The 20,503-nt window shown below is 42.1% G+C and overlaps 1 protein-coding gene and 1 non-coding gene across 6 annotated transcripts in view; one reads left to right on the top strand and one right to left on the bottom strand.

Moving 5' to 3' along the window:
• The first annotated feature begins 242 nt into the window (after nucleotides 1-242).
• Nucleotides 243-20,503, top strand: part of CDC16 (cell division cycle 16) — a 29,496-nt gene continuing 9,235 nt past the window's right edge. Inside the window, exons 1-14 of one of the 5 annotated variants that reach the window (XM_089899304.1) lie at nucleotides 243-391; nucleotides 1,629-1,683; nucleotides 1,784-1,881; nucleotides 2,987-3,025; nucleotides 3,289-3,429; nucleotides 5,579-5,738; nucleotides 6,712-6,803; nucleotides 7,305-7,438; nucleotides 8,275-8,354; nucleotides 9,434-9,483; nucleotides 10,375-10,448; nucleotides 12,019-12,144; nucleotides 17,884-18,036; nucleotides 19,330-19,393. In XM_089899304.1, the coding sequence (XP_089755430.1) occupies nucleotides 344-391; nucleotides 1,629-1,683; nucleotides 1,784-1,881; nucleotides 2,987-3,025; nucleotides 3,289-3,429; nucleotides 5,579-5,738; nucleotides 6,712-6,803; nucleotides 7,305-7,438; nucleotides 8,275-8,354; nucleotides 9,434-9,483; nucleotides 10,375-10,448; nucleotides 12,019-12,144; nucleotides 17,884-18,036; nucleotides 19,330-19,393 (1,314 nt within the window). In that variant the 5' untranslated portion in view covers nucleotides 243-343. Of the gene's footprint in view, nucleotides 392-1,628; nucleotides 1,684-1,783; nucleotides 1,882-2,477; nucleotides 2,695-2,986; nucleotides 3,026-3,288; nucleotides 3,430-5,578; nucleotides 5,739-6,711; nucleotides 6,804-7,304; nucleotides 7,439-8,274; nucleotides 8,355-9,433; nucleotides 9,484-10,374; nucleotides 10,449-12,018; nucleotides 12,145-17,883; nucleotides 18,037-19,329; nucleotides 19,394-20,503 lie in introns of those variants that run through there. The other 4 variants (XM_089899305.1, XM_022576678.3, XM_022576677.2 and 1 more) reach the window with 4 other exon arrangements.
• Nucleotides 2,064-2,136, bottom strand: TRNAR-UCU (transfer RNA arginine (anticodon UCU)). Its single transcript has one exon. It is a non-coding gene; the product is annotated as a tRNA-Arg (tRNA).

Genomic DNA, 20,503 nt, shown 5'->3' with positions numbered 1-20,503 from the left:
CTAATCAGCGAATCGCGCACGGACACGTCATTGGCTGCGCGTCCGCGGCGGCTTGAGTTGCAGAGGAAAGGCGTCCACGGCCGCACGAGAACCCCGGCCACCCGAGGGCCAAGAGAGAGCCTCGGCACTAACGGCGCGCAGCCCGTTTCCGTCGCCAGGAGGGACGCGGTTGCGGAGGACTTCCGGGGCGGGGCCGGGCCGGGAGCGGAAGTTTCCGGGCGGCGCGCGCGGCCGGGTGGGGTCGGTCCCGGGCTTGGGGCTTGGGGCTGTGGCGGCGCGGGGGCCGGGTCTGCCCGGCGGGCAGCAGGAGGGAGGGTGCACGCCGGACCCCGGCCACGCAGCCATGAACCTGGAGCGGCTGCGGAAGCGCGTCCGGCAGTACCTGGACCAGGTGGGCGGCCCGATCCGGGGAGCGCGGGCCGGGGCTTGGGAGGCAGCAGGGGCGGCTGCTGTCGGGGTCTTGGCGGCGCGCGGTCCTAAGGGCCTGGGCTTTGGTTCGTGGTAGAGCCCCCGAAGGGAGGGGTCGAGCCCCCCGCCCTGTGCAGCCGGGAGGCTGAGCGTGAAGCCACTAACGCGCGCGACGAGCCTTACACGTGTTCAAGCCCCGCTCCGCAGCCGGCCCACCCCGGACACAGAGGTGCTCAGTACATACTTCGTGCTAGGTGGAAGTTGAAGGATTATTTTAGGATGAAAGTTGCGGGGTGGCCTTTGAATTTAGCTAGCTAATAGAAAATTTTTGAAAAGTTTAGTTGTCATTTTTATTTGGCCGAATTTAACTGAATAAATATAAAAACAAATCTGTAGTCTCAAAATCAGTACTTTAAAAAGTTCCTGTTAACTACACTTTCATTCCCCGTACTCCTCTTGAATGAACAGCAAACAGTGTTTAAGGGAAAGAAATGTTTCCAGAATCAGCAGCATCAGTTTAATCTGCGATGTCACTTAGTTTTTCTAAAATGTATGCTCTCCCAATAAATTGGAAACCAAGAAGGGGAGAGAAAAGCGTGTTCACGGTGAACTGTTCGATGTGAAATGTAGCAGCTGAATGTTTGGCAGCACGCTGAAGGGCTGTATTTTGCTTTGCCGTAAGTCAGCTGAATTGAATAAATGCTTCCTGCGCATTTTTTCTCTGGCTCTGGGGATGCAGTGAGGAAGGAGACAGGCCTGGTTCCACCCTCCAGGCACTAATATTGAGCAGATTTGTAACCGTCCCAGAAGCATTCCTCCTCCCAAATTGACTGGCAACAGAGTTGCTGGTTTGCATCCGGGAGGACTGAGGCAAAGACTGAGAACCTTACTAATGGCTAGATGTTGCAAAATGATCACTTAAGTTATCTACTTCTTTAGACACCTGCTGATACAATTTTGCAATGTATAAGTTAAAAAAAACTACCTTCTTCAACTGTATATATCAAAGGTATTCCAATAATATTTTTATTGCACCATTGAACTAAAACTCACCTACTTGAGGTATAAGATAGAGATATGACTGATAGACCCTTTACTACACGTAAAAATTACTGTACTGAGATGTTGATTTATTATATAGCATTCTAATAATACCTATCTGTGTAAAGCTATTGAAGTAACAGGGCAATTACCACTTTTTTGTTTGTTTTTGGATACAGCAGCAGTATCAGAGTGCTCTATTTTGGGCAGATAAAGTAGCCTCACTCTCTCATGGTAAGTGACAGATTATGATTTTTTTTTCTGATTTCTCTATCCTTAAAAAACTTTCTACTTTACCTTGCACCTCTGACCATTTATGTAATTTTCCCTCCAGAGGAACCCCAGGACATTTACTGGTTGGCTCAGTGTCTTTACCTGACAGCCCAGTATCATAGAGCAGCTCATGCACTTCGGTCACGAAAACTGGACAAAGTAAGTGATTGTATGAACCTTAAAGCTTTTTAAAAATGTTATTAGATTAGTATTTTAGGTATATGTTCTTCTTATGTCAAAATTTTTTAAGGATTCAATTTTTCATATTAAATGTAAAGAGAAAATTTCTTGTGTACGTTTATTTTTTCTTTGGCCGTGCCGCACGGCATAAGGGATCTTAGTTCCCTGACCAGGGATTGAACCCGCGCCCCCTGCATTAGAAGCACAGAGTCTTAACCACTGGACCACCAGGGAAGTCCAAGAGAAAATTTCATATTCCTAATCTCGGTCACTTTGTTTTTCCCTTTTCCCACCCCCCCATCTAGTCACTAAGTTTTGAAAATTCTGTTTCCTAAATAGCTCTGAAAGTATGGATAGTCCTTTCTATCTCATTACCATTCATACGTGTCAGGCCTGTAATTTGTCTGTTTTGTTGTTTTAGCCTCTCTCCTTTCTCTTTTCTCCAGTAACATCTTTCCCACACCCCACCTTCCTTGTCTCCAGTTCATCTTTTAAACTGTCAGAGGGTGGTCTTCCTAAAACAGATCTGATCACATCGCTCACAGTGTAACTCAGTGATTTCCTATTGCCTACAGGATAAAGTCAGATGCATTCATAGGCACCCCAGGTGCTTCTTGATTTCTCTCCAGTCTGTGTCTGACCCAGCACCACCATCAGTGCATGGAATGTGTATCCAGTCATGCTGACTGCTTGCAGTTCCTTAGATGTGTGACAGTTATTCAGACTCAGTGCTGGAATGCTGACCAACTCCTAAGTTACCCTCTCCCCTGGAGATGTTTTCTTATTCAACTGGTTAGTATTTTTTATGCGATTCTTTCATAGTTTATGAAAGAAACTCTGTGCTGTGTTTATGTCTCCCCTGCCACAACCTCCTTGAGGGCAGGTCCCTATTCCTTTTTGAATCCTTGGTGACTGGTAAACAGTAGGTTCATGATGAATATGGGTTAAAAAGACTGTTTTTTTTTCTCTGCGAGAGTAAAAGAGGAATTATGAAAACGGCTTTCTTCACTTCGTGGTTATAGTTTTTTGATTGAAGATGCATATTATCTTGATCACTTTTTTAATAGATTAATTTCTTTCCTAGTTGTATGAAGCATGTCGCTACCTTGCAGCTAGATGCCATGTAAGTGTGCTCTCAGTTTGTTTTATTCGATAAAGGTTTAATGATGTGAATGTTACACATCCCTCCCATGAGTGTGAGAATTCAAAATACTGACTCTCCATTTACTAAAAGCTCATATGCATGAAGAAAATTCAACTTTAGACATTTTAAATTTAAGTAATGAGTGGGTGTAATATTTATTACCCTTTTAAAATCTACTGTGATTGTGTGTGTATCTAGCGTCAGAAGTCATGGTTGACAAACGCTATTTCTGTTTTCTGTAGTTTGCTGCAAAAGAACACCAGCAGGCTCTTGACATTCTTGATCTGGAGGAGCCGATCAGCAAAAGACTGTTTGGGAAATGCTTGAAGGATGAAAGTAGCTTGAAAGACCCCTCCAGTGACTGGGAAATGTCACAGTCCTCAGTAAGTAACGCTGTAATAACCATGCTTCCGTAACATCAGGAAGAATTGCCCACGTGGTAGGGCAAATGTAAATCACCTTCTTTTACTTGAGTACAATCATGTTAAAATAGTTTGATTGCCAACTTACTTAATTTTCACAACCCAAGAAGATTCTGAGACATTTCTGAGCCATCAGTTAGAAGTTGTAATTGTGTCCTCAGATGCTTGAATCTGAAATAGGCAGACTTAAGCTCTTTCTTCTTACATTTGATACCTTAAACTCCTCCCCACAGGTGGAATAATATTTTCCCTTCTTACTGTATTTCAACAGTGTTTTGTACTTGCCCCCAAGAAACCTTGATTACCTTAGATGGTTTCTTTCCAGGGAGTGGTGTGGTGTTACTGTTTATGTTATTTTGTGTATTTCAGTTTGTATACTTCATGCCTGCATAGAATTGCAAATTCCTTGCTGGCAGAGATTATACTGATACAATGTAACATGGTAAATACCATCCACGGTCAGATTGCTAATCTGGACTCTTAACTCTTTTCTTTTTTTTAACAGCTTTCTTGAGATGTAATTCACATAGCATGCAATTCATGCATTTGAAGTGCATAGTACCTCGGTTTTTAATATATTCGCTGAGCTGTACAACCCTTACCACAGTCCGTTTGAGAACATTTTTTTTTTTACTTCAGCGAGAAACCCTGTACCCTTTAGCTGTTACCCACCAATCCCCCATTTCCCAGTTGTTCTTTATAACATGTCTATGAAGGAACTTGGTTACTCTACTGTTCATCTCAAGAAGGTGGGAATACTATACATTATTAGGTTTTTTTTTCTTTTTAAGAAGCACATTTTTTTGTGAAGAAATACATTTATGAGGGAGTTGAGGATTATCATTATTCTTGGACCTCTTATCCATTAACTGCTAAGAAATGCATGATTTATTTGTAATGCATTTATTTTATGAGTTTACTTTTTTTAATAACTCATAGATACTGCATAGGTCTAAGATTCTCTCATAATGTCCTCTACTATTTTTGAATTGTGATTTTATGATGAATCCCATTACCAATTTTATTTATTTATTTTTTTAGTGGTTTGAGAGACGGCAATTTTTATTTATTTATTTGTTTGTTTATTTTTGGCTGCATTGGGTCTTCGTTGCTGCGTGCAGGCTTTCTCTAGTTGTGGCGAGCGGGGGCTACACTTGGTTGCGGTGCACGGGCCTCTCATTGCGGTGACTTCTCTTGTTGCGGAGCATGGGCTCTAGGCGCGAGGGCTTCAGTAATTGTGGCTCTCGGGCTCTTGAGCACAGGCTCAGTAGTTGTGGCGCACGGGCTTAGTTTGCTCCGTGGCATGTGGGATCTTCCCGGACCAGGGCTCGAACCCGTGTCCCCTGCATTGGCAGGCGGATTCTTAACCACTGTGCCACCAGGGAAGTCCCCATTACCAATTTTAGCTGCATCTCTGGACCATCTTTAAGCTCACTTATTTGTTTTTTGAGGTTCAGAATCTGGAACATAAATCAGATTTCTGCATCCTCCTGTTAATGGTAGTAGTGAGGTGGCTGCTGTGTGAGCAGCTTACCATGTGCTGGCTACCGATGGTACCACCTCTGATCCTTACAGAGCCTGTGAGTTAGATGAGGGGAGGAAACTGAGTCACGAGAGGTTAGAGCATTGTCCAGGGTCACTCGTAAGTGTCACAGCTGGGATTTGAGCTCAGGTCTGTCCAGTTCCCAAAGGCCACGCTCCTAACCCCTGTGCTGCATTGCTGCCGTTTTCTAATATTTACTAAGGTTCGTTCATTGAGATCTACCTATCAAACGGTCTTCGTGTTTGATTTAATATACGTATGCTCTGTATGCTGTCTCTAAATCATTACCCTATTTGAGACAGAACAGGTAATGAACAAAGTAGCAGTAACGTGTAAGCTAGTTATAAAGGTTTGTTGAAGTGAGGAGAGCCTAAGGAACATAGATGAGAGAAGTTTTACTTTGCTTTTATGTTTCTATTAATTTATATTGTGTCTGACATTGGATGGAGCACATCCTTTTAGATGTAAAAAAAAAAAGTCTTAGCCTTCAGACAATATATGATTTTTGATAAAAAATTAATTTCAGTAGTGCCTGACTTAGTATGTCACTCATCATTTTTCCAACAGATAAAGAGTTCTATTTGTCTTTTACGAGGAAAAATCTATGATGCTCTAGATAACCGAACCCTCGCTACTTACAGCTATAAAGAAGCTTTGAAGCTTGACGTCTACTGCTTTGAAGCATTTGATCTTTTAACGTCACACCACATGTTGACAGCCCAAGAAGGTTTGGAGACCCAGGTGTTTTTATGTTTAGCACAATTAATACTGTTTCGATTTTTTTTTTTTTCTGAAATCTATAGAATCAAGAGCAGTCTATTATGTACAGGTTTAAACTTCCTTCACATCTTCAAACATGAAGCACGTTGCAAAATACAATATTGTGTGGTGCTCCTTGCAGTCAGAATCTTCAGGGATTGTGATGTGATGAGTGATTTAAAGTTGTAAAGAATCAGGATCTGATTCAGTAATTTCCAACATGGCTGCTCTTTAAACCCCCAGGAGTTTTAAAAACATCATTGTGCAGGTCCTAACTCCAGACCAGTGGAATCAGAATCTGGTGGTGGGGCCCTGGCATCAGATGGTTTACAGCTCCCAGATGATCCTGAGATCCATCGAGGGCTGAGAACCATTGACCTAGTATGTTGCCAGTGGTGTGAGGTGGATAAACAAGAGAAACAGAAAGTGGAGATGTTGTATTAATGGCATTCAGACATTTTAGCCTAATGCGTGGTTTTCAGCCAGGGTGATTTTGCCCCCCTAGAGGACATTTGGCGGTGTCTGGGCAGAGTTTCATTGTCACAGCTTGCAGGTGGGTGGGGCGTGGGCGGTTGCTGCTGGCATCTAGTGGGTAGAGGCCAGAGGTCCTGCACACATCCTACAGTGCGTAGGACAGCCAGCACAGCAGAGAATTGTCCCCACAGTGTCCGTAGTGCTGAGGGTGGGTAAGTGGCTTGGTGGTTCTTAAGTCTGGTGATGACTAGAATTGCCTGGCAGGTTCATGCAGAGCCCTCAAGGTGATTCTTATTACCTGGGTCTGGAACCACTGTCTTAGTTTTCTCCAGTTCATTCTATCTTGTTATTTTCTCTTTTGAGCTCAATTTACTTAAACCAAGAACTATAGAAGAATATTTTTCATTGCTGATTTTTCTTCCCCATAAATACTGTGAGGACGTTCCTTTTTTCTCAACATTTTTTAGAAAAAGAACTTCTTGAATCACTACCTCTTAGCAAGCTCTGTACTGAAGAACAGGAATTGCTACGTTTTCTATTTGAGAACAAATTGAAAAAGGTAAGTAAAAACACAAAGTTAGTATTTGCTTTGTATAAGCATCTTATTTCATTAAATTTGTCCTCTATTCTTTCACAGGTTAAGAATTTAGAAATTAATTTTTATCAGTTTAGCACATTTGCAAGGACAGATTTAGATTATTTAAAATATATGATATGATTCCTGAAAAAGCTTCCCAAAATATCTGTCTTCCTCCCGGGAACAACTCATACTTTTAAAAGATTGAACTATCAGATAATCAGTGATGTGTGAAAATGAGGATTTTTTCCTCATGCTTCCTAAACTACTATTTTGTAAAATACTTCCTACCATGGAATTCTGTGATAAATTGAGAAGAGAATTAGACTTGCTGAGAGGAGTACTGGTGATACTTGAAGTTAGAAAAATTTCGAGCATCTCACAGGTGTCATTGTGTTAAACCTTGAAACACTCGGGCCACGTTGAGTCTGCCTTTTGATTCGGTGCTGCACACTGAGTCATGTTTGCATTTCTCTGTTTCAGTATAATAAACCTAGTGAAACTGTCATCCCCGAGTCTGTAGATGGTTTGCAGGAGAATCTGGATGTGGTCGTGTCTTTAGCTGAAAGACATTATTATAACTGTGATTTTAAAATGTGCTACAAGCTGACTTCTGTGTAAGTACATCCACTTATTTTTGTGCAGGAACGTAGAGTTTAGTCCATTTTACATGAGAAATATGTGGGACCTGCTTTCTGAATAATGTCAAACTGATGGATGATCATTTAAGCTGCCTTTTCCATTTGCAGAGTACAGGGGGGTGGGAGTGGGGGGGCGTGTCATCTCAAAAGAGCAATATACTGACACAGGTGTATGCACATTTGTTGCTTTATTCTATTAACTCGGGAGTATCCTGTCCCTCCCAGGAGATAATTTGCAAGTTTGAGAATACCGTCTGGCACATGGTTTTATAAAGTCCGTTCTTTCTTAAAGCAGAGGCTGATAAAATCCTATAGGTACTGGGAGTCAGGCTCACTAACTGGCCAGGCCTCCTCCCCCAGCACCAGTCTTTCCATGTGCATAGTTCACACCTGTCCTTTACATGTACTGTTTTTAATGGATCTTCCGGGTTGCTTAAAACCCTTGAATTCACTAAAATTGTAATTGACAGGTAGTTAGGATTCATTTACTAGTTCGTATTATTTTTGATCCTTCTAAATCATGAGACCACTTATTTTATGTGGTACAGTTCTGTTAGCTTAAAGTACATGTATGTGGTGATGTTTATTTTTATTGATTCTGAATAAATCAGGATTTTCCCTTGCATTTAAAACTTAATCATTGCCTTAACTGAACAAGTCTGAAGATAATGGAGTTAAAGTAAAAATGTATTCTAGCCCACAGTATTGTATGTAATGTGGTAATGACTGTTTGGATAGGCATAGCTAATTGCAGTGAGCGCTGTTACATACTGTTTGTACGTATGTACATAGTGTGTTTCTTTAACTTTCAGAGTAATGGAAAAAGATCCTTTCCATGCAAATTGTTTACCTGTACATATAGGGACACTTGTGGAGCTGAATAAAGCAAATGGTAAGAATTTCTTTAAATTAAAATAATAATTTTTAAGACAAAAAATATTCCGTAGCTCTGGAAATTCTGTCTCACAAATCCTGGACAATTCAGATTGCAGGTTAACAACTGGGGGAGGAAATGCTTATCCAAGTAACCAGCAGTCTCTTCTGTTATCCCAGCAGAGCACACTGTTTCTATATCCCTAATTCCTGCTTCCTTTTCTCAAACGTAATTTGTGCTCCAAGGTGTATTAGCTTTAGAGCATTGGGTGCCAGGTGTGCATTTTCCCTTTTTCTTGTAAAATCCATAAGAAAGCTGGTATGGCAGGAGTCAGTAGCTGTTTAGAAACGGGAAGGGGGCAGAGGTTTTGCTCACATTTTCCATATTCTGGAAACATTTACAGGGTTTGGACTGTATTTGCCCTTAAATCTTCTAAACTGACTCGTCAGCTCGGTCAGGAGGAAAACTAGCCAGGCACCCCAGCTCTGGGCCCCTGCTGCTCCAGGCATGGCCTGTGGGCCAGCAGCATCGCGCCTCCGGGGAGTTTGCTGGAATTGCAGGCTCTCTAGCCGCCCTGGGCTGTTGAGCCCTAGGAGAGTCGTCGTGACATGCCGGGACTTTGTGTTACCCGGGAGCACATCATCTTGCTGGTTCCATAAACGGGAGGCTTTGGTCAACCAGATTGGCTGTGGGTGGTCAAGACGGTCTGTACTAGGCCCGTGGAGTAAGAAACCTGGGCTTCAAGACAGGCGAGGCCCCTTGAAATAGCCTCTTAAGCACGTGGAGTGCTTTGTCGTGTGCCTCTCATCCAGGCTGCTAGTCACTCGATAAGCGCTCAGCGCCCACTTAGGGCCTGGAGTGGGCTGAGGGATTGGAGGTGGGGGTACGTGAAACAGCTGTAGTGTCTGCTCCGTGGAGTTTCTATATGGCATTAGGTAAATGGATTTTGTATCCAGGAAGAAAGAAAAGTATGAAATCATTGCTGCGAGAACAAGATTTATATGATTGTGAAGAGCTGTAACTGGGGGAAACTCATATCTTAAAGTTCATTTGCTGTGAATAATTTTATTCTTTTTTTTTCTTTTTTTCTAATGTAGAACTTTTCTATCTTTCTCATAAATTGGTGGATTTATATCCTAGTAATCCTGTAAGTAAATATAAACTTTTTCCCTTATAGTGTCTTTTTTCTTACCTGAACTTTAAGAAAATACTTAACAGGTGTTTAGACAGAGGCTAAATTTAAATTCAAGCAAATAATGTTTTATTTTAAGGTGTTGGAGCAGAATCTCCTAGTGCTTATGATAATTAGAAGCAGCATTCACTTTTTCAATTCATGAAAGTATATTTTTTTTAGTATATAACTTAAAAATCTTTATTTTTTATGATTACAGAAATTGTATATGCATATTATTTTGAAATAGCTAACATACAGAAAAATTAAATATTGAAAGTGAAAGTCATACTCATACCTCTCATAAGCAATGCTAATAACTGCTTGGTAGCTTTCTCACATTACATGTATGATAACTTACTGAATTATGCACTGAATTGAATCATTGTGTCTTCCAAACTGCCATGGATCAGAATGAAGACCTAGAAATTGAAAATGGAATCAGGAACCATGTCCTTAAAGACAAAAGTCAGGGGTCAGGGTTTAAGTCTCAGACAAGAATCTGCACCCCAGACCAGTGTGAAAACAATCTATAAAGAGGCGAAACCAGTGCAAGAGAAGTCAGCTGAAGAGGTGGAATCTGTAGAACCAAGGTGGGGTGGGGAAGACACAGTGCAGGTGGGAGGCTGGGACTCAGGCTGACTTTGCCGTAGGAAGAGATTCAGATGCTGCAGGGGTGCAATGGGAAGCACCTGGAGCAAGAGCTGTAGAGAGTCTGGCCTCGTGTCACCCAGGACCCTTAGTAGACAGCCTGTCTCAGCGACGTTTCTGACTTGAACTAGAGTATATGCTGGGACCTCTGACTTGTTACAGATTCCCGGTTCAAGGTTAAGCGTCTTTGGTCATGGTACGTTTTAAACTTTTTAGGTGTCTTGGTTTGCAGTGGGGTGCTATTATCTCATGGTCGGTCATAAAAATGAACATGCCAGAAGATATCTCAGGTATGAACTTACTGTCTTCCTCCCTCTGTAGTGAACCTACAGGAAGTAATTTCTTGGTCATCTGCTTTAATGCAGTAATTAGGAGTACTTTTAAAAGCAGTATGAAAGAATAAAGGTTTTCTTCAGATTCCATTCAGTTGTGTCCATTATTTACCCTGCTCTTCATAAGATGCCATGAGGGGAGATAAAAGTAGTCAGTGGTATAGACCTTGTCCTCAAGGAGCTTATGATGTATTTAAGCTTTTATTTATAAATGAGAATAAATACGAAAAAATAGGGAATAATACAAAGTATTTCGAAAGTTTTTTTACTTATAGAGATACTATTAACCTCTTACTCTTAGGACTTCTTTTGTTAATAGTTGTGAAATTACATGACACTTTATGTGAGGTTAGGGTCACTAAATGTGACTATAAAACAGAACTCTTGGCATAGTGAACTGGTTTATGTAAGGATCTGCTGTGGTTTTAGCTTGAGGAGCTCCATGCAGCCCAATCAAACTACTTAACCAGTGCTATTCAATTACACAAGTACAGAAATATGTCTAATAATACCTGTGACTTCCTCCATGTGAACGAAATAGAAAATGGATCTGTGGTGAAGTTCATAAACTTTGGACACAGACTTGAATTCTAATCCAGATTCTGCCACTTACTAGCTATAACTCCTTGGGAGAGTTCATTTCTCCTACCTTCCCTTTCTTCTGTGAAAATGGGAATGATGTAGCCGTATGTCAGCATTGTTAGGAAAATTGCTGAGATGGCAGGAGAGGACCCTGCTCTAGGAGAGCGTTAGGGCGAGCTCTCTGATGAGTGGGCCGCTAGGCGTTTTAGAAGAAGGGCGCTGTGTTCTTTTCGGGAGCGGCGCGCCTCGTGCTGTAATGGTTCCTTTGACTGTGCTTCTCTCACTTAGTGTGCTTATTCAGCGATGAATTCTACGTGAAACAGGGAACATTTGGGTAAAAGAAAACGTAGAAAGTAAAATGCTAAGAAGTGGGCATCTCACCTTTTGTATTTTCTATGTTTGTTTTGTGATGTGTTCTCTTCATTATTGTGGGTCACCTAGTTGAAGACTATTTAAGACTATGTAAATAGTCCAGTCCGCAGACCCAGCATGAATCTCTTAGTCATCTGTAGGACGTCACTTAATCTTCCCAGCCTCGGTGTACTTGTCGTTAGAATACAAATAGTCATTCATCCTGAAGCTTATGAGGACTAGGTGGTGCATATAAGGCACACTTCCTTAAGTGTTTGCTGCTACCACCGTTTAGCTACTAGGTTTTGAAATGAAGCTCCTGGATTAAGTAATATTTGTAAATTCTATACAGAAAGCTAATGGGCTCCACTATAGTACCTAAGAAGTTGTGGACCTCTCCTAAAATTACTTACAAATTTGCTTGTACTATTAAACATTTTATTTCAAGTGAATTAACATAAATGTTACATTAGTGTTTAATATGTTGACAACTCATTCATTAATTCTGATGTCCTTGAAACCATGAACTTACATAAAATTAACCTAACAATTTAAGAATAAATATTACACACTCGAATGAAATCTCTTGTTTTAGCAAAGCTACGACGCTGGAGAAGACCTACGGGCCGGCGTGGATCGCTTACGGGCATTCGTTCGCAGTGGAGAGTGAGCATGACCAAGCGATGGCTGCTTACTTCACGGCAGCACAGCTGATGAAAGGGTGCGCAGAGCAGGGCGCTTAAGCAAAGCGAAATCTTGTTGTTACTATCTCTGCCATTTGGCTGTTAAGCTAAACAAAAGAATAATGTATCATGTTAGTAGCTTATGACTGTGAAATAACTGTGGAAGTGAGAGGGAAAGAAGCTGGTGTAGTGATTTTGCCTAGCAGTTTACCTTAACCAATACAAAAGGGGACTAACAAGTTAGGCTAAGGGAACAGGATAGGGTGGAAGCTGTTTTTCACATGCTCATATAAGAATGAAAGTATTCGTGAGCAAAGTTATTATTTATATCCTACTTATGTCCAGAAGGTATTTATGTGGCTCAGCTCATTACTCAGTTCAGGACTGAGTTTGCCGGTGTTGTAGATTTATGTCAGTGTTAGATGTGTTGGCAGTAGCCGGTGTGCCCTGAGAGCATACGGTACTTTGGGGAGCAGAGAATTGCTGTTGTTCCTGTTGACTCTTTGGATTTGCCATCGGTTTTACTGTGCCTCGTTCTCTTGTGCGGGCTGCTTCTGCTGTCTGCCGCCCCACCTCTGCGTGGAGAGGTAGTGGGAGTGCCGGGGTGCAGAGGGCTGGTCTGGAGCCAGACTGCCTGGTGATCTTGGCCAGCTGTGTGCCTCTTGAAGAATAGGAATCATGGCAACACTTAACACCTAGGCTTGCTGTGAGGGATAGCTGAGGTAATTCCAGTTTCCGACACATAGAAAGCACTCAGTGAAAGTTAGCTGCCTTAACTTGTCTGATTGAATTTCATCTGGTTAGGTTTGCTTTACCTTTCCAGACTGTCAGACTCATTTTGGCACCCAGTCCTGCATCTATATTATTTATGGCCCCCAGCTTTTTTAGTTATGTTAAATTTGATATGTATGACTTTGATATCTAACTAGCTGTCCATGAAAATATTGTAAAAGACGTAGCTCCCTGACTGCGTTAGTCAGCTCAGGCTGTCATCACAAAACGCCATACACTGGGGGGTTTAAACAGAAGCAGTTTATTTTCTCCCGGTTCTAAGGCTGGCTGGCCGGCTGGCTGATTGGGTTCCGGGGTGGGGGTGGGGGGGCTCTTCCCGGCTGCCTTCTCACCGTGTCCTCACAGGGCAGAGAGCTAGGTCTAGTGTCTCGTACAAGGGCACCAGCCCCGCCATATTAGGGCCTCACCTTCATGCCCTCACATAACCTTTATTATTTCCTCACAGGCCCTCTCTCCGAATATAGTCACTGGGGGTTAGGGTGTAACATACGAATTTGGGGGCAGACATACATTCAGTCCATAAGTCCATGATACTAACATATTACTAGAGTAATCCTCCAGATTAAAGTTGTTCAGCCAGTTACTGATCCATCTAAACGGTCCTCATACCCAGTCCATCCTATTCACCAAGACATGCGAGAGACCCTTTCCAGTGCTCTGCTGAAGCTTGGCTCCAGTGTCTGCCCATACCCCTGATCCATCAATCTGGTGAACTGGCAGCAAATAATAACTTCCCGTGGGTTGTTTCTTATGAGGAAATGCTAGTCTGCTAATTTCATTTTGCTACTCTGGGTGCTCACAAGCCCAGGAACAGTTATTACTAGTTATTAGTTAGTTACTAGCTAAGAGTCAAAACCAATGATAATTAATGACATGATTAATGTTTTAATGTTTCCCAGTCTGACACTTTTCTAATTAAATTTTCAAATCAGCTCATCAGGATAAACATTTTTCTCTCAGTTTCACTTTTTCACCAGAACAGCTTTTATCCAATCTAGTTTGGATTAATACTGACTGGGGTACTTTCCAACACTAACAACCAGTTCTCTGCTTCTCCAGACACCAGCTGGGTCCTACAAGTCCATTCAGTTCTGACACTAACTACCCAGCGTTAGTGCAGACCTCACAGCTTAAGGGCCCAGTCCCACAAGACTGCCCCTCCCCACTCCAGATGCCAATCGCAAGTCCTGGGTCACTTGTACTTCTCACTGGCCGCAAACCAGGGGTTCCCGCAACCCCCTCCTAAGGTTTGATCATTTTCCAAAACGACTCATAGAATTCAGGAAAGCATTTTGCTTATTATAAATGGTACAACTCAGGAAGAGCCAAATGGAAGAGATACATAGGGCAGGGTACGCGAGTGGGAGTGCGTGGAGCCTCCATTCCTTCTCTGGGCACCACCCTCCCAGCACCTCAGTATGTTCACCAACCCGGAATTCTTCTGAAGCTAACTGTTCAAGAGTTTTTATAGAGCTTAGACTGCAGCCTTCCTTCCAGGAGGTCTGTGAGTGGACCTGAAAGTTCCAGTCCTCTCATCACTTGGTCTTCCTGGTAACCAGCCCCACTCTGAGTCACCCCAGTAGCATAAATTGGGTGTGTTCAGAAGGGGCTCATTAACAAAAGATGCTCCTCTCACTCAGGAAATCCCAGGGCTCTCAGGAGCCCCGTGCCAGCAACCAGAGACAAAAACCAAATGTAATTCTTACTTTACGGCACCAACTCAATTTCAGTAGAGCAAGTAGAAGAAGGGTTGCAGACAAAAATGCATTGGTACTGTCTTATCCTAACCTATGTGGTTACTTTGCCTAAACTCTATTTTTTCCTGTGGATTTGGGTTACTATCTTGTGTCCTTTCATTTCAGATTGAGGACTCCTACTAGTATTTCTTGTTGGGCAGCTCTGCTAACAACAAGTTCTCTCAGTTATACGTTGTTATGATTATTTCCGCATGTAATGTTGTTTTTCAAAGAAGCTGCGAGAAGAAACGCAAGCAGGTGTATATTTATGTCGTTTGTTATGTTGACCTTTTTTACCATTTCAAGTTCTCTTCATTTGTCCTTGTGGATTTGAGATACTGTCTGGTGTCGCTTCCTTACCCCAGTACAGCTTTGCTCCTGCCACTTCCTTTGTGCCGTTAGTGGTAAACATTACATTTCTACATACATTAGGCCTAATCACACTGTTTCACACAGTTGCTTTCTAAGTCAGTCAAGAGAAGAAAGATGAAATGTAATCACTTCTACTGGTACTGTGTTTTTCATGTGGATTTGAATTACTGTCTGGGGTCACTTCTTTCACCCTTAAGAACTTCCTTCAGTATTTCTTGTAAGGTGATTCTGCAACAAAATTTCTCAGTTTTTGTGTCCCTGAAAATGTCTTAATTTCACCTTCATTTTCAAGGGATAGTTTTGCTGGATATAAAATTCTTGGTTGTCCTTTTTCTTTCAGTATTTTGAGTGTCATCCATTGCCTTCTTGGCCTCCGGGTATTTGGTTAGAAGTCAGGTGATCAGGGATCTCATGTGTTATATTTTGTTACTGCTTTAAAGATGTTTATCTACATATTTATTTAGTGTTTTCCAGTGGTTTGACTATGGTTTGTCTAGGTGGGGATTACTTGGGAGTTTTCTGAGCTTTGGGGTGTGTTTGGCCTACATGTTCTTTGGTGTCAGATATTTTCTTTACCCCTTACTTTCTCCCTTCGCCTCCAGGGCTCTCTTTACACACATGTTGGGATGCTTGGTGGTGTCTCCCAACTCGATGCGACTGTTGTTTTCTGCCATTCTTTTATCTTTCTGTTCCTCAGACTGGGTAATCTCATTTGACCTTATTCATGTTCGATGATTTCCTCTGCCTGTTCAAACTGCTGATGAACCCTTCTAGTGAATTTTTTATTTATTTTGTTTTTCAACTCCAGGTTTTCTGATCGTTTGTTATAATTTTTACCTTTTGTTGTTCTGTTTGGTGAGGCATTGTTCTCATAGTTTAGTTTTCTAGACATAATTTCCTTTAGTTCTTTGGATATTTAAAATGGCTTATTTAAAGTGTTTTTCTAGTAAGCCCAGTGTATGGTCTTCCTCCAGGGTAGTTTCTATTGCCTGCTTTTATCCCCTTATGTATTGCCATACTTTCTTGTTTCTTTCCATGTCTCTTTATTTTTTGTTGAAACTGGACGTTTAAAGTAATACAATGTGGCAATTCTGGAAATCACATTTACCCTACACCACCCCAGGGTTTGTTGTTGCTATTTGTTGTGGCTGTTTGGTGACTTTGCTGGGCTTTTAAAAATTTTGTAAAGTCTGTGTCCTTTGTCATCTGAGGCCAGTGAAGCCTCTGCTCAGTTAGCGCAGGGCTTCTTTTCATATCTTGAGCCGAGTTTCCCCCCCTTTTCTGAAGGACCCTGTACATGTATAGGGGCATGTCTTCAGTGTTCCCATGGTTGGTAATTCTGCCTTAGCCCTCTTCAATTCCTGCTTGCACTGAGCCTCAGGGGCATCCAGAGATGAGAGATTAGGGCCTTCTCCAGCCTTTCCTGTGTGTGCATATGGTCCTGTGTGTGGCCTTCTGGTGTAGCTGCCTCGGGTTAATGTTAAACATTGTTTTCAACAAATGCCTTGGGGGTAGACACTTCTCTGCATGAGCTCTGAGTCAGGTCAAATAAGACAGCTGTGAATGGGGCTTTTCCAGGGAGCTGCTAGATATGTCAAATAGTGACAGGTCTCTGTGGGGTATTTCAGAAGCTCCAAACTAATTTTTGTCCCCTCCAGTGGCTGTCAGACTGCTGATTTTCTAGGCTAATGTGGTGCTGGGGAAAGGGAGATGGGAATCAGACAAGTTAAATGTCATAGAGTTTGCTGTTCTTACTGAGATTCAGCTGTTTTTCTAGAATAAATACCCCTCAGATTGTTGTAAGCCTTTGGTTAACTTGCAAAGTTCTAGAAATGTTTATTTTGACAATTGTTGGCAGTGTTCTTGCTGCTCCTATGGAGGAATAGATTTTTTTTTTTTTTTTTCTTGCGGTTCTCGGGCCTCTCACTGTTGTGGCCTCTCCCGTTGCGGAGCGCAGGCTCCGGACGCGCAGGCTCAGCGGCCATGGCTCACGGGCCCAGCCGCTCCACGGCATGTGGGATCTTCCTGGACCGGGGCACGAACCCGTGTCCCCTGCATCGGCAGGCGGACTCTCAACCACTGCGCCACCAGGGAAGCCCGAGGAATAGATTTTTGGAGCTCCTTCCTGTGCATTTCATATTTCCTCCAGGTACATCCATAAAGGTTCTTCATGACCCTTCTGTAGATGCTGCAGTTGTAACTCCAGTCATGATTCTAGATTAGAGCCCGGGCACCTCCCAGCCAGGCAGTCAGTATTCACTGACATTGTCAGATCCATCTTTGGGGAGAGGTTATCTTACTGTGATCACTGGTCTGACAGGGTGAAGAGATGGAAATTCAATTAAAACTAGTTACTCTGCCTACAACTGTTTTCAGAGGGTATGAGAGTAGAATACACATGACATAATTCAGAGCTCTGCAGCATAGAACTGATAATAACCGTTAGTGGAGACTCACACGAGGGGTGGGGGGTGGTCTAGCTGGAAGTCCGAAGCAGCTGCATAGAGGCAAGTGGAATTGAGCACAGCCTTGAGGGTCTGTGTTGCTGAGTCAGTGAGGGAGGAAGGCGGTCTTGGCTGGGCCTGGGTGCTGGCACAGTGGGGCCTGCCCTTCTGCTTTGCAGGGGTTTTGTTTCGTCTCTTTACTGTAGAATAATGAAAAGTAAGGGTGAATAGGTTACTGGTAGATTTTAGGAGTGGCGGCTGAGTAGTCTAAGAGCCTATTAGATATTCATTAAATGTTAGTAAATGAAGTGTCAGAAAACAAGTAAGCGCTCTATTTTTGGCTATGTTAAAATTATTTTGCAGACAGGATTTGAAATCTGCTGAACTATAAAGTTTTGAGTGTTGAATGTGTGAAATTTTCCAATATTTTTAGGTGTCATTTGCCAATGCTTTATATTGGATTAGAATATGGATTGACCAATAACTCAAAATTGGCCGAAAGATTCTTTGGCCAAGCTCTAAGCATCGCACCAGAAGACCCTTTTGTTATGCATGAGGTTGGCGTGGTCGCATTTCAAAATGGAGAGTAAGTACTGAAAGGCCAGAGGCCCCTCTGTTTCCTTTTTGTACAGAGAGCAAAACCTCAGTCACCAGAGTTTTTAGCCCATCAGAGTGGCTCTTCATAGACATTTCATTTTAGGAGAAGGAGGCGAACAGGTAAAAAACGAAAATAGCGCGTGTTATCTTGGAATTCTTTAAAAACACTAAACCTGGGTTTTGGTCCCCTGTGCTGTGGGCTGTCACAAGCTCTTAGGTCCTGGACTGGACAGTTGTTGCCAACTCTGTTAAGTCACTGGACCCCTCAGGGTGGCCTGGAGGCACTGCAGAATCCCTAGTCGTCTCTTTGTTGACTAGGAATTGGATTCATACATTTGAGAAAGATTTCTTACAATTTTGGAACAAAAATGTTTCCTTTGCAGATAATCCAAAAATTAAGCCGATTAGAATGGCCCAGTCTCTGAGTTTCCTGGTCAGTAGTTGAGGCTTACCGTAGTCTTGGATATTTATAGAATAAGCAATTCAGTGTCGTACTCAAAGAGGGGACTATCTGTAGTCCTTTGCACTGAACCATACTTAAATTTTAAAGCAGTAAATTAGTACTACTGTAGTGTTTTTGTGGCATTTGTGTGTATTCTAAAAATTCGATTATGTAATATTTATAACAGAGTTTGGAGCCTTTTAAAATAATCTTTAGTAACAATTTCATATACAGTCAATTTATTTATAGTCTATTTTATGCCCTTTTCCCTTTTTTGTGCTTTATGTTGGTTATTTTACAGTTTAAAATGATCCCCAAGCGGAATGCCAAAGCGCTGTCTAGTGTCCTAAGCTCAGGAAGGCTGCGATATGCCTTGGTCAGAATACAGGTGTTAGATAAGCTTTGTTCAGGCATCAGTTACAGTGCTTTTGGCTGTGAGTTCAGTGTTAACAGACCAACAATATACGTCAAGTGAGGCGTTGCCAAACAGAAGCACATGTGAAACCAGATCCGTTGAGCAGCTGGTGAGCACGTGAGCAGGGGTTGTAGTTTTTCCACTGGGAGCAGTGGTTTGGTGTTGGCTAAAGCAGTGTTAACAGTGCCTTTATAGAACGTAATTACTGAGAATATGCCGCATCTCCTAAAATCTTGAACCCTTGTGATGTTAATGCCATAAAAGTAATCATTTATCTCACTTAAACTTGACTTTTAAAAAACTGTTTACAGAAGTTTACCTCATTTCATTTTAATATTACTGGAAAGAGATATTCAGATTTTTCTTAAAATGTTTATACATGCTAATTTTGAATAAACTGCAACTTTTCCCCCCCTCTATTTTAGGTGGAAAACAGCGGAAAAATGGTTTCTCGATGCTTTGGAAAAAATTAAAGCAATTGGGAATGAGGTATTCTATATAATATCTGTAATACACACACACACTCGTAAGTGTGTTTAGTATTGAATGAGGAAGATCATATTAGACCTACCTAGAATACCTAGACTTACCTAGAATACAATAACCTAATATTTATCATAGCAGTTGTTTGTTAATGTTTGACTTGTCATGGTATGAAGTGTTTTGTTACATGGTACAAAATGAGTCTTTCTCATTGAGAGGGTAGGTGTTGGCTCTTTGCTTCTTAAGAGGCTCTAGTTTTGATCTGTGGGCGTAATCAGAGTATATTCCATGATTATTTGATACGGGGAATAGGTGATGATACATGGAAGCTGGTAGGCACTGTAGCATCTGACTTGTCCTTGTCTAGAACCTCTTTGACCAATGGGTACATGTAGCAGCAGATCCCACTTCTGCAGGAATGGGGCCAAATGTCATTAAAATTAGACGTATCATTGCTCTTCCTTACCTGATGCTTAGTATATATTTAGATCTTTAACCAGGTTCTGTCACATGAGAGGTGCGTGAATTTGTGCTCATGAATTAACCTTCCAGCTATCATGGATGTGTAAACACTGGTATTATATTAAATGCTGACAGTTTGAGATGCTGTAAACTTCTGTAGGTCAGAGATTTGCACGTTGTTGCTCTTTGGTTCCTGATTCTTTTATTCACGCCTGTGTTGTCTTACTCTGTCTGATTATCACTTCCCAGTGTCCTTCTGTTCCTGCCCCCAGGAACACTTGCCCACAGCATACATCTTCCTTGGCTGTAAGTTCCTCTTTACCGAGACAGACGCAGCTCCCCTGGGCTCCCTGCCGGGTGGCAGTTTACTTGTCCCTGTAGACACAGCTTTGTTTATTTTGGTCTCTTCTTAATGGTCATATGAACCTAAAAACACTATATACCTGTGTGTTTGCACATGTATGTATATAAAGCAGGTCTTCCACTGCTCAGTCTTGGGTGGTCGGGATAATGCATGTGTTTCTGTTGATATAGGGTGGCCACTTATCACCTTGCCCATTTTCAAAGAATTGAATCCCTTAGGACCTTGCTCCTTGGACTGCAGCAGCTGCATCAGCGTCACCTGGGAGCTCGTTAGAAGTGCAGAACTTCATA

The sequence above is a fragment of the Delphinapterus leucas genome, chromosome 18 (assembly GCF_059928025.1).
Source record: "Delphinapterus leucas isolate spDelLeu-1000000601 "Yukka" chromosome 18, BTC_Dleu_Yukka2, whole genome shotgun sequence".
Taxonomy (NCBI): Eukaryota; Metazoa; Chordata; class Mammalia; order Artiodactyla; family Monodontidae; genus Delphinapterus; species Delphinapterus leucas.
The sequence above is the reverse complement of the archived record's forward strand: the minus strand, read 5'-3'. Positions and strand labels throughout refer to the sequence as shown.